The sequence below is a fragment of the Hippocampus bargibanti genome, linkage group LG18 (genome assembly GCF_051943395.1).
Source record: "Hippocampus bargibanti isolate YZ-2025 linkage group LG18, ASM5194339v1, whole genome shotgun sequence".
NCBI lineage: Eukaryota > Metazoa > Chordata > Actinopteri > Syngnathiformes > Syngnathidae > Hippocampus > Hippocampus bargibanti.
In genome coordinates, this window is record NC_142751.1 from 5302509 (window position 1) to 5314496 (window position 11988).

General features: G+C 40.9%; 1 protein-coding gene across 4 annotated transcripts in view; it reads left to right on the plus strand.

Annotated features, from left to right (window-relative positions):
* The window catches only part of syk (spleen tyrosine kinase), a 15817-nt gene extending 3872 nt beyond the window's left edge, over positions 1-11945 (plus strand). For all 4 annotated transcript variants that reach the window (XM_089019939.1, XM_089019937.1, XM_089019938.1 and 1 more), the window contains 13 exons: positions 1847-2324; positions 2421-2581; positions 3465-3603; positions 3918-3999; positions 4098-4144; positions 4960-5022; positions 5107-5197; positions 5548-5707; positions 7825-8034; positions 9666-9855; positions 10748-10888; positions 11514-11626; positions 11820-11945. In XM_089019939.1, coding sequence (XP_088876065.1) covers positions 1923-2324; positions 2421-2581; positions 3465-3603; positions 3918-3999; positions 4098-4144; positions 4960-5022; positions 5107-5197; positions 5548-5707; positions 7825-8034; positions 9666-9855; positions 10748-10888; positions 11514-11626; positions 11820-11892 — 1872 coding nt within the window. In that variant the 5' untranslated portion in view covers positions 1847-1922 and the 3' untranslated portion in view covers positions 11893-11945. The remainder of the gene's footprint in view (positions 1-1846; positions 2325-2420; positions 2582-3464; positions 3604-3917; positions 4000-4097; positions 4145-4959; positions 5023-5106; positions 5198-5547; positions 5708-7824; positions 8035-9665; positions 9856-10747; positions 10889-11513; positions 11627-11819) is intronic.
* The last annotated feature ends 43 nt before the right edge of the window (positions 11946-11988 follow it).

The window sequence follows — 11988 nt, forward strand, 5'->3', positions numbered from 1 at the left end:
ACAAGTCTTTAGGAAGGAATGGCACACTGACCAATACCTGCTTTTTGAATCAAATCACCCACTACAATACAAACTAGTAGTTATCAGAACCATCCAGCATAGGGCTAAACAAATCCCAACAAGCATTGAGGGTAAAGAAAAGGAGTCAAAACATGTCAGGAGAGCACTCACAAACTATGGTTACCCTCAGGGTTTTTTTTAACAAATGTCAAAAGAAAAGAATCAGGAAAGAAACCAAAAATGCTGAAGAAACAAAAAGGAGAGGAGGAGCAGTACCCTACAGTGCAGGGGTTTCGGAAAAACTACATAGGGTCCTATGGCATCATTAAATTCCTATTTATTTCAAACCGAGAAATACTTAAAGACAAAAATTAGTGCATCCAAAAGATAGTCTGCCAAATGAAAAACAAAGTAATGTGGTGTATTCTATAGATTGTAAAAATGAAGATTGTAAAGACAAAATCATTGGGGAAACAAAACAAATGCTCAAAAAAGATGGTATCAATATCGCAGGGATCATACTAGCGTCACGGTTTGCAAGGTGGTGATGGCGGCTGTGGATCCCAAAACAGCAGATAGGAGGGAGCAGGAGGTTGTGTTTGACAAATTGTATTAAAATAAAGTCAGCAGGAACAAAATCTAAAACATCCAAATCATCTGAACAGAAAAAATACAAAGTATCAAAAGAAAACCAAGAGTAAACGTCCGCCAAGGTGAAACAAACATGCACAGCATACAACGCATACACAATGCATACAACTGGTATCACTTCATCAGCATTACGAAGTCCACATGGTCTAAGACACAGGTGTCAAAGTCAAGGCCCGCGGGCCAAATCCGGCCCGCCACATCATTTTTTTCGGCCCGCGAAAGCAAATTAAACTTGTTAAATTCCATGATGATTGCTAAAATCTGAGCTAAAATTTCATATTTTTGGATGTCAACCACAATAAAAGTCATTATTCTTGACTTCAGATTTGAAAACGAGTTATTCATTAATTTGCTGTGTGCTCTATATGTAATATTTGAAGGGATTTAAACATTCTAATGGGTTTTTTGATGAGAAGGTTTCTTCAGCCGTCATCTGTACAAAAGTGAAGGTTTCGGACGTTTCGCCTCCTATCCAAGAGGCTTCGTCAGCGAACTAAAGTCTGACTGGTCGTATCGGCCCCATTTATATATCCCTAATGTCCAGACATGGTGGCGCCGGACACAGCTATGATAGGTCCCTACTCTCAGGTTGGGGGGGGGGGGGGACCCCTCCCTGTGGCCCCACTGATTGTTCCTACATCCCTGACTAACGACTGGCCTATTACCCCCACTCCCCCCGGTATCACCTCATCAGCATAACGACCCTCATCAGCATTGCGAAAGTTGCCTAACCTGTTTTGCCTGAGCAGGCTATTGTATGAACGATCCAACAGACAGACGTATTCTAATGGGTTCCCCAAAATTCATAACGGCCCTCGAGAGGAAACCATAACTACAATGTGGCCCGCGGCAAAAAATGACTTTGACACCCCTGGTCTAAGAAGTCTGTTATAAGTACAATCCAAATTAAACCTCACCCCATCATGGCAATTTAGTGAAGGGTTTTGCTGTTTTATAAAAATAGCTTCTTTTACTTCCCTTTCAAAACCATCTATTTTCTTTCGCTAATATTTTAACCTCATTCTTGTCAAATGCCTAATTTAAGAAAACTGGTTTGTTTACCAAAATCAATGTGACGTTACTTGGACCGGCATCATCCAATGCATTTTGCCATTTCTTTTCTTCATTTCAGGTAAATTTGACTGACCATCTGTGAAATGAACTTGATTGCAACATAGATTTATTTGTATTTTAGGTGAATTGTATCGTGGTAGCGCACCTGCAACCTTGTTTGTGGAGATTTTGAAGTCAACCGCCATCAGTGGGCCGAGATGGCAGACAGAGTGAACAGTCTTCCATTCTTCTATGGCAGCATTACGAGAGAGGAGGCAGAGGAGCATTTGCTGCAGCCGGGGGCAGGTAGCGGCTTGTATTTGCTACGGCAAAGTCGAAACCACTTGGGAGGTTTTGCCTTGTCTGTGTTCCATTCTGGACGCTGCTACCACTACACCATTGAAAGAGAATCCAATGAAATGTACGCTATTGCCGGTGGTAAAAGCCACAGCAGTCCTATAGATGTGATCGACTACCACTCTCAGGAGATGGACGGTCTCGTGTGTCGGCTCAAGAAGCCTTGCAACAGACCCAAGAACATGGAGCCTAAGGTGGGGCCGTTTGAGGACTTGAAGGAAAAACTGATCCAGGACTATGTAAAGGAGACTTGGAACTTACAGGTGGGACTCCAGTCAATCATGTCAACATATTTGCTGAAGAAGGCAACATGTCTTTGTGAAAAAAAAGAGGGTGTCATTCTTCATTTCTCTGAGCAGGGTACAGCTTTGGAACAAGCCATTATCAGCCAAAGGCCACATTTGGAGAAGCTGATTGCGACCACTGCTCATGAACGAATGCCTTGGTTCCATGGAAAAATAACTCGAGAGGACTCAGAGCCAAGGCTTCAAAATGGCTCCCGGACAAATGGGAAATTTCTGTGAGTAGTTTATTCTTTGCAGATTTGTGCCTTGAATATTCACAGTAAATGCAAGGGGAAAGTTTGATCAATCCAGTTCAAGTTATACTGTATTTTATTATCTTAGCAAATATAGCACTTCCATTATCTAAAGAGGTTCCAGCGTGTAAAATACAATATTGCTGCGATTTATTAAAGTAATTGAGTAGACGTTTTGCTGACAAATGATGGGAAACAGAGGAAAAAAGGAGACAAAACACAGACAAGTGTGGATTTTTATCCATCGCTGCCAATTGTCACGACCTGGGTCCCTTGCGAAGGGCTTTCTTAGATGAGCTACTGTTTCGCTAAAAACTAAAAACGTGCAACCTGCCTCTGGTGTTTGTACATAAGTCTGAAATGCTGTGCTTGTGCACAAACACATATAGGCAGACAGGCAGTTTCCGCTAAGCGCTTCCTGAAATAGCCATAAAAGAGGAAGAACGACAGTATGCGAAGATATGACTGTTAGATTTCTCATGTCACCAACTCCCCAGACCTGTTTTACATTTCCAAATGTATGGTTTGACTGAAACGCATGATATGTCTGAATCCTCTTGACAATTAATTTAGGCAAGGGGTGTCAAGTAAATTTTATCGCAGGCCACTTTGTAGTTATCAGTCCCTCATTGGGGTATTAACAACAGCTGAAGCTGCAACAAAACGTAGAATAAAACTATAATACATTTTAGTGGTGTTCATAGATATTGTTCAGAAAAAAAGGTAACAATAAAGATTATGGCTTCATAGTTCCTTCCAGAAAAGTGTTTCATAATATAGACTGGCAGATGAACCAAAGCATTTACCTATTGTTTGGATTTTTTTCTTTCTCCTATTCCTTCCATTGATGTTCTTCTGCATCCAGCATCCGAGAGAGAGACGTGAATGGATCCTATGCACTTTGTTTATTACATGAAGGAGAAGTGATGCATTACCGCATTGACCAGGACAGAGTCGGCAAGCTATCAATTCCAGACGGCAAGAAGTTTGATACTCTTTGGCAGGTTAGAAATGACTTTCTGATTTTGTCAAACATTCTTGTAAAATTGTACATATTTTATAAATTGATGTACTCAAAGTTGCATTTCTACAGACATAAAAAACACTGGATTCCTTCTCAAAAACAGCTCATTTTCGTGTCAGCTATCATAGACTCCTATCTTTAGGAATTTCCTATCTCCAAAACTTTCAAATGATGCCAAAACAGAGCATGAGAAAGCAAAACATTTTATTTCCTTGAAGAGTCCAACATTTTTTTTAGCTATAAAATGTTATGTTTTTGTTGTAAAAAATGGTCAAAAGAGTCTCTCTACACCAGCTGGTGGAACACTACTCGTACAAACCAGATGGCCTATTGCAAGTTCTCACTGAAACCTGTCCAAAACCTGATGGAGATACAGGTACAAACACATGTACATGTATAGGAATTTGCTCTAAAAGTACATGAACTAGAAATACCTATACACTTCATATGTATCCTTATTGTCGTATCTTTTAGGACATTCGCTGCTACCACAGGATAGTTCTGGATTTGCTTCTATGTTTGTAAGTTTTTATCGATGTGCTGTGTGCATGCTTTGGGTGCCATTCATAGATGTGGATCTACTTACAGAAGAGGACATTTGTCCCCGACAATTGAAATGTATTAGAGGAAATTAAGAAAGGGATTGCAAAATGTTAACATGTACTAACCAACATTGAAGTTCTGATATTACTCTCCCGTCAAATTGGCGTTTTCATGTTTATTATGTCCGTTAAAGTCATATAAGTGCCTTGCACGCTGGGTCCGAGAGGACAGTAATTTCATCTGTGCTGTATGTCATGCATATTAGCATATTTGACAATAAAGCTGAATTTGACTTTGACCACTGCGGAATGGTTGTACATGACTCATGTACGCTTTTATTTTTTGTTAAAAAATCTGGAAAAAAAGCAGCTTCTTACTGTCTATTTAAAAGTTGCGGATGGCCAAATCCCCTAACAATGTAAACTACATTTGCCCAAGCCAGGATATGAATTTGGGCCTGTTTTTACACCGAGTGAAAAACTTATCGGTCATTTGAACTGGCTGCAGTGGTTCAGCATGTTTACATTATCATAAATAGTTTCCCAGTGAGAACTGTCGCAGCATTAAAAAACATTTCCCTCTCATGTAATCATTACAAATCAGAATTCTGTTTCAATTCATTGCACGGTGGGTGATTAATCAGCATTAATGGTGTTTTTGAACAGCTCCAATATGTGCCACAATGAATGTGTGTTTGCTTCGTGGATTACTGTTGCATGTAAAATGTTATGAAGAAAAGGTGTTCATTTCATTGAGAAAAAAAAAAAAGAATTATTTGACTTTTGTTTTTCAGCAAAATGCAGCAGGGGGATTTCTTGCCAAAATCAAAACTGTTCCCAAACCTGGCTGGCATAAGGTGATCAAACACATCTCTGCATCCTTACCATAAAGGTGCTGCGAACCGCTTTTATCCTTGTATTTTCATCTCTTCTAACCCCAGAATCGTGGATCTCGACATGAAAACAAAGACTCCAGTACTCCCAATACCTATGACACACAACTGGCAATCAACAGTCGGGTGGTCACCATAGGTGTGTGTGTATTATATTATTTCTTACTGCAGGACAACCACTGTATTTACAATAACATTTGTACTGAAAAGCATTATCAGTTCACTAAAAGATTTTCTGACAGATATTAAATAATGTAACCCTTTCAAGGAGAGTGGTTACTAATGTGGACAGTTTATCATGAGATCGGGTTACAGGTTATTAGGATTGGAGCATGAAAGGGTTAGAAGTAATAATACTGTATATTATTATACTGTAACATTTTTTTTGTGGTTGTGGGGGGAAATAAAAGGTCATTATTGACTTCTTGATATCAGTAGACGAGTAGCACAATTGCTCAATCGTGATGATTAATATTATTTCTCTGGCAGAGTCGTTGCCAATGGACACACCGGTATATGACAGAACGTATGCGGACCCTGATGAGCTGAGGAGCTCCATTTTGAATCATGAACAGCTCATCCTGGAGAATGAAGAATTAGGTTCGGGGAACTTTGGTACAGTCAGGAAGGGCATCTACAAGACGAAAATGCAAGCAACATTTTTCATTTATCCTTTGTTTTCATCTTTCACTTTCCCTGTGGCTCTTCTCTGTAACTGTTTGACAATGTGAAGAGGATCAAGTTTTTTCAAGATTAATAATTGAGGAATCATATGCAGCCCATTGGGTCAAGTGATTAGCACTTCAGCTTCACAGTGCAAAAGTGCAGGGTTCGATCCCGGCTCCAGCTGTGGAGTTTGCACGTTTATTGTGTACCTGCGTGCATTTTCTTCTCGTCTTATGGTTTCCTCATGCATTCCAAAACATGCAGGGTAGCGACAGTGCTAACGCCAAATTGTCCCTCGGTGCGACTGCGAGTGGTTGTTCATTTCTGTGTGCCCTGCGATTGGCTGGCAATTGGTACAGGGTGTCAAAAGACCGAAGACGGCTGGTTTAGACTCAAGCACGACTGTGAACCTGGTAGAAGATAAGCGGATTGGAAAATGGATGGAGGAAATCCACGAATATATTTTCAGTGCGAAAAGGTACATAGACTCCAAAGATAGATACTAAATAAATTGTAGTTTTAAGGCTGCAGCACCGTCAACTACTAAACACAAATGGCGGGCAATAAATTTGGGAGCAGGGCTTCCAACTATGATTGGGCAGACATAGTTTGCGAAAAATCTGACCTTCACTAGCGCCTGCAGGAAGGGACTGGTAATCCTTTTGGGTTGCCAACTCAAAATCTGATTGGTTAAAGCAACAGTTTGATGGACACATTTGATGTGACAGACCCTGCAGAACTGATTGTAAAGGCGTCTAGGTAGATTTCTGACCCTGGTAACAAATGATGGCTGAAATGTGATTGGTTCAATGCTTAAATACGAAAACATGAGTCAGGAAGCAGAAAAACAGGGGAAAGCAATGGAAGGGTGCTGAAAGACAACTTAGAATTATTTCTAAGAATTCATGGACAACATATAATTAACATCAGTTAGTGATAATATTTATAGGCCGGCAGAGAAGGCTTTTCAGGACTTGACGGTCCGCACTGCTGTGACAACACAGTGTATCCCTCGTTTTAATGTATTTCTTCTACAGTGAGACCTCAACTTACAAACACCTTATCTTACAAACGTCAAATTTATGAAAATTAAACCTTATAATAAGTACTATTTTCATAATACACACCCACCACAGCTGGCGGAGTGATCTTCGGCGGAAGCACACGACTGAACAGCATCAGAAGTTAAGTTACCAACAGTCCTTATGGAAGGTGACTGTCCTTCCATAAGCCATCAACGGCCATCAAAAAGGTAAATAAAACTTTATTTTATAGCAATTTATTTCTTTAATTACAGTCCTCATGTAATGCGCCTCTCTTTCCAAACAGCAATTCCCTTTGACCTTCGACCTCCAACGCCATTCCATCACGCCATAAATGACCATCATGATACAATGCAGTGTATTTCTTTCATAACAATACAATAGCACATTTCTTATACATAAAATAAGGTATGTTGTGTGTAGTTTTAAGGCTTATTTCGTTGAAAAGTATATTTTATGGAAACCCGGGAACGGATTATTCCCATTTTAATGGTTTCCTATGGGAATTTTTTTTGGGAGATACACACTTTTCGCCTTACAGACTCTGTCTGGGAACCAATTAAGTTCGTCAGTTGAGGTCTCATTGCACTTGCTGATATTTCAAAAGGTGCAAGTGTAAACTTTGCTCAAAAGAAATTGGGTACCAACAGCACACCTTTCCCTCAACAAAAATGAATGAAAGGCGTGTCACGTCTACTCTAAAGCAAAGCAATTATTCTTTCAAGTAACACACACGTATTCGTTCACATCACAACTTCCTGCTATTTTTACGTAACAGAATTATGGCCTATCTCAGCTATCTTCCTACAGCAGGCAGGGTACACCCTGAACCGATTGCCAGTCAAGTGCAGCGCACTCGCACTCCCACCTAGGGACAATTTGTGTGTGTTCAATCAGCTTGCCACACATGCTTTTGGGATGTTGGAGGAAACTGCATTACGCAGAAAAAAAACAGTAACCCGGTCAATGCTGCTATTCGTGTTTAGCTCATCAGAAAAGGCCTTGTGAACTGTGATGGCACACCATTGACTTATCTTGAATATATCTTGCACATTAGGACAAAACAGCCTGTTGCTGTGAAAATCCTGAAGAATGATGAAAGTGGCACATCACTTCGGGAGGAAATGATGCGAGAAGCAAATGTGATGCAGCAGCTGGACAATCCATATATCGTGCGGATGATCGGTATATGCGACGCAGAGAGCCTGATGCTCGTCATGGAGCTGGCCGAGCTGGGGCCACTTCACAAGTTCCTGCAGAAAAACAAGTATGTTTTCTCGTCTGTGGTCACAAAGATTAACTTCCACGGGATTTGCTTACATTTGTGCTGATAAACAGAAAGACGTATGACAACACACCAAACAGAAGGAAAACATTTAAAATGTCTTCAAGTGATCAACGAATCTTCTTCTTTTCCTTTTGGCTTTTCCCTTCAGGGGTTGCCAGAGCAAATCCGTGTCCTCCATCTAACCCGGTTCTGTGCATCCTCTTCTCTCACACCAGCTACCTTCATGTCCTCTTTGACAACATCCATAAACCTCCTCTTTGGTCTTCCTCTCGGTCTCCTGCCTGGCAGTTCAAGGCTCAGCATCCTTCTCCCGATATAGTCACTCTCTTTCATGCTAGCTAAAACCTTTCCATTACACATCACACCTGACATTTTGCTCCAGCCTTTCCAGCCTCCCTGGACACACTTCTTCACCTCTTTTCCACACCCTCCATTGCTCTGGACAGTTGACCCCAAGTACTTAAAATCCTCCACCTTCTTTATCTCTTCTACCTGTAGCATCACTCTTGCACTTGGATCCCTCTCATTCACACACACATATTCCGTCTTGCTGCGACTGATCTTCATTCCTCTCCTTTCCAGGGCATATCTCCACATCTTGAGTTTCTCCGCCACCTGTTCCCCGTTCTCGCTACAGATCACAATGTCATCTGCAAACATCCTGGTCCAATGAGATTCTTGTCTAACATCGTCTGTCAGCCTGTCCATCACCATAGCAAACAAGAAGGGGCTCAGAGCTGACCTCTGGTGGAGTCCCACCTCCACCTTGAATTCCTCAGTCATACCGACAGCGCACCTCACAACTGTCTTACAGTCATGATACATGTCTTGCACCGCTCTGACATACTTTTCCGTCACTCCAGACTTCCTCATGCGATACCACAGCTCTTCTCTGGGCACCCTGTCGTACGCTTTCTCCAGATCTACAAAGACACAATGCAATTCCTTCTGACCTTCTCTGTACTTCTCTATCAGCATTCTTAAAGCAAACACTGCATTTGCCGTACTCTTTTTTTGGCATGAAGCCATACTGCTGCTCACAAATGTTCACTTCTGCTCTTAGTCCAGCTTCAACTACTCTTTCCTAGAGTTTCATTGTATGGCTCATCAACTTTATTCCTCTGTAGTTACAACTCCGCACATCACAAGACGTGTGTGTGTGTGTGTGTGTGAGTATTATATAAATATATATAAAAAAATAAAAATCCTCCTCTCACCCGTCTTGGGTGGTGTCCGTCCCCCATTTTTTTCCCTCTCTTGCCACTGATAGGACTTCTTGAGATCAGCCACTTCAGTTATGGTTCTGCGGTACATCCGTGTAAGGGCTTTTGTTCCCATGATGGTCCCTCTTCCAACACCTCATCCTGTGTTCCCCATTGTCTGAGACATTCTCTGAGTACATCCTCCGTTGGAGCCTTCTCTTCATGGAGCTGGGATGTTTCATCCTATATACTGTATACTGTGTATATATAGGATACAGCAGCAGCGGTTGTGAAAGCGCTCCTTGAATGAAGCATCAGACAATGGCAGCCAATACTGTTGCTCCTATCCTATGCATCTTATAACATGGTGCACCCTTTATATGAAGACGATTGGTTGTTCTTTCACAGGCAAACAACCATCGCCAACATCACGGAGCTGGTGCACCAGGTATCAATGGGGATGAAGTATCTTGAGGAGCATAACTTTGTCCACAGAGACCTTGCTGCAAGGAACGTGCTACTCGTAACACAGCACTATGCCAAAATCAGTGACTTTGGGCTCTCCAAAGTTGTTGCAGAGGACCAGAACTACTACAAGGTGGGAATAAAAAAAAAGCATTTCTTGTGTGCATTTTGACTGGCCAATACAAATATTATTTAAATTCTCAAGAGCTTTTAAGTGATCGGGTGTGTGAGGGGATGTGAGAGGAAAAATAACCCCCAGCTCTCACGTATTCTTCATATATAAATTAACACAATGTTTAAAAATGTGCTTTTTTTTGGTTACCCTATTTGTTCAGCATTTGTCCAACATTGGAAGTATTAATAGCAGTAATAACTAGCGGTTCATTGTAAAGGCACAACAATATCGGATGTTAGAACCCATCAACCCAGCAGTATCATGGTTTTCTGGAATATTCAAGGATTGTGTTTTTAATTAAACTCTATTGAAGTGAATGGCAAGATTCAAGGACAGCAATTGAAAGAGAGATGCCCCGAACATCTAAGCTTTACATTACAATACAATACATATTGATTTTATAGCGCTTTAACAGATGAAGCTCTAACAAAGCGTTGAACATGAACAACTATCATATACAGGAAATAAATCAGTCACAAAGATAGTAGAAAGCACCAGGGACTAAAATGAAGATTAAGTCTGAATCATGCTGAATCAAATGCCAAAGAGTACAAGTGAGTTTTGAGGCGGCTTTTAAAGATGGGCAGCATACCAAAATTAACACATCTACAAAATAAATAGCTTCATACTCATTTCCCACGACATCAACGATACATTTGATGCAGTTAAAAAATGATTGGTGTCCTGTGGCCAATGTGGTTCTTCGTCACGGTGTGTAGCAGATAAGGTTCTTCTATGACAAAACTACGCCACTCAAGCAACACACTAAAAATATCAGAAAGCAGATTGATTTTGGAGGCCGAATAGCTTCACCTCTTTGTGATTGACGATGATGTGAATGTTCTTACAGGCAAAGGGCCACGGGAAGTGGCCGCTGAAATGGTACGCTCCCGAATGTATCAATTACTTCAAATTCTCAACTAAAAGTGACGTGTGGAGCTTCGGTGTGCTCATGTGGGAAGCATATTCTTACGGAGAGAAGCCATATAGGGTATGAACCTCAAGTGTCTCATAATTGGTGCGTCACAATAAGAGTGAGAAAAATTTTGATTCTGGCAGTGCGGTGATTTCTTCACTTCTCACAGCCGGCCTAAAATTAATTGACAATTTCCTTGAGATTCTGAAGAAATAGCCATGTAATAACCGCATTTTCCGGGGTATAAGGTGCACCGGAGTATAAGGTTCACCTCAATGAATGGTGTATTTTCAAACATTTTCCATTTCCAAGGCACACCAGACTATAAGTTGCACCCTCAATGAATGAAAAGTTTTCCAAATGTAACATATCGATAAAGGTTTTCCAAATACGTATAAGGCACATCACTTCATAAGATGCTACAGTAGAGGCTGGGGTTATGCACGACTTCTTCTAAAGGGGGAAAATTGAGTCAGTGGCTGCTGACAGTAGTCGCGAGACCTGTTGTGGCTCAATATGACTTCACATACGGCGCACCGGCGTATAAGGCGCAGAGTCATCTTTTGAAGAAAGCGAAGGCTTTTGGGTGCACATTATACACCGGAAAATACGGTACAATCACGCACAAGCATTGTGCTTCATGTAAGAGTGAGGTAACTTGACTGTGCCTCGTTTCATCTTAATGTTGTACATCTCACAGGGAATGAGAGGAAATAACGTTTTGCAATTGATTGAGAGTGGAATGCGGATGAATGCCCCACCGAATTGTCCAGAAGAAATGGACAGCCTCATGAAGACTTGCTGGACATATGAGTAAGTAGCACCCAAAAAAATAAAATAAATAAAAAGTCATCTGTCAGCTAATTTTGATGGATGGAGCATGAAGAAAATAAGATACCAATTGCATCATGTACTATTCGCAAGCTTGTGTGCTTCATCCGCAACTAAGAAACACGTTCACATTTTCAAGAATTCCTATTCAAAAAGAATCCTGTTTATTTTACAGGGTGGAGAAAAGACCTACATTTGCTCTGATTGAGCAAAGACTACGGCGGTATTATTACGACATTGCACAATAAATAACCACACCAATGTTGTACAAATCTATTAAATAGATAAATCATTGACTTGAGCTGGAGATCTGTTCATTTCCAACCAATGTACAGGGTGACCCA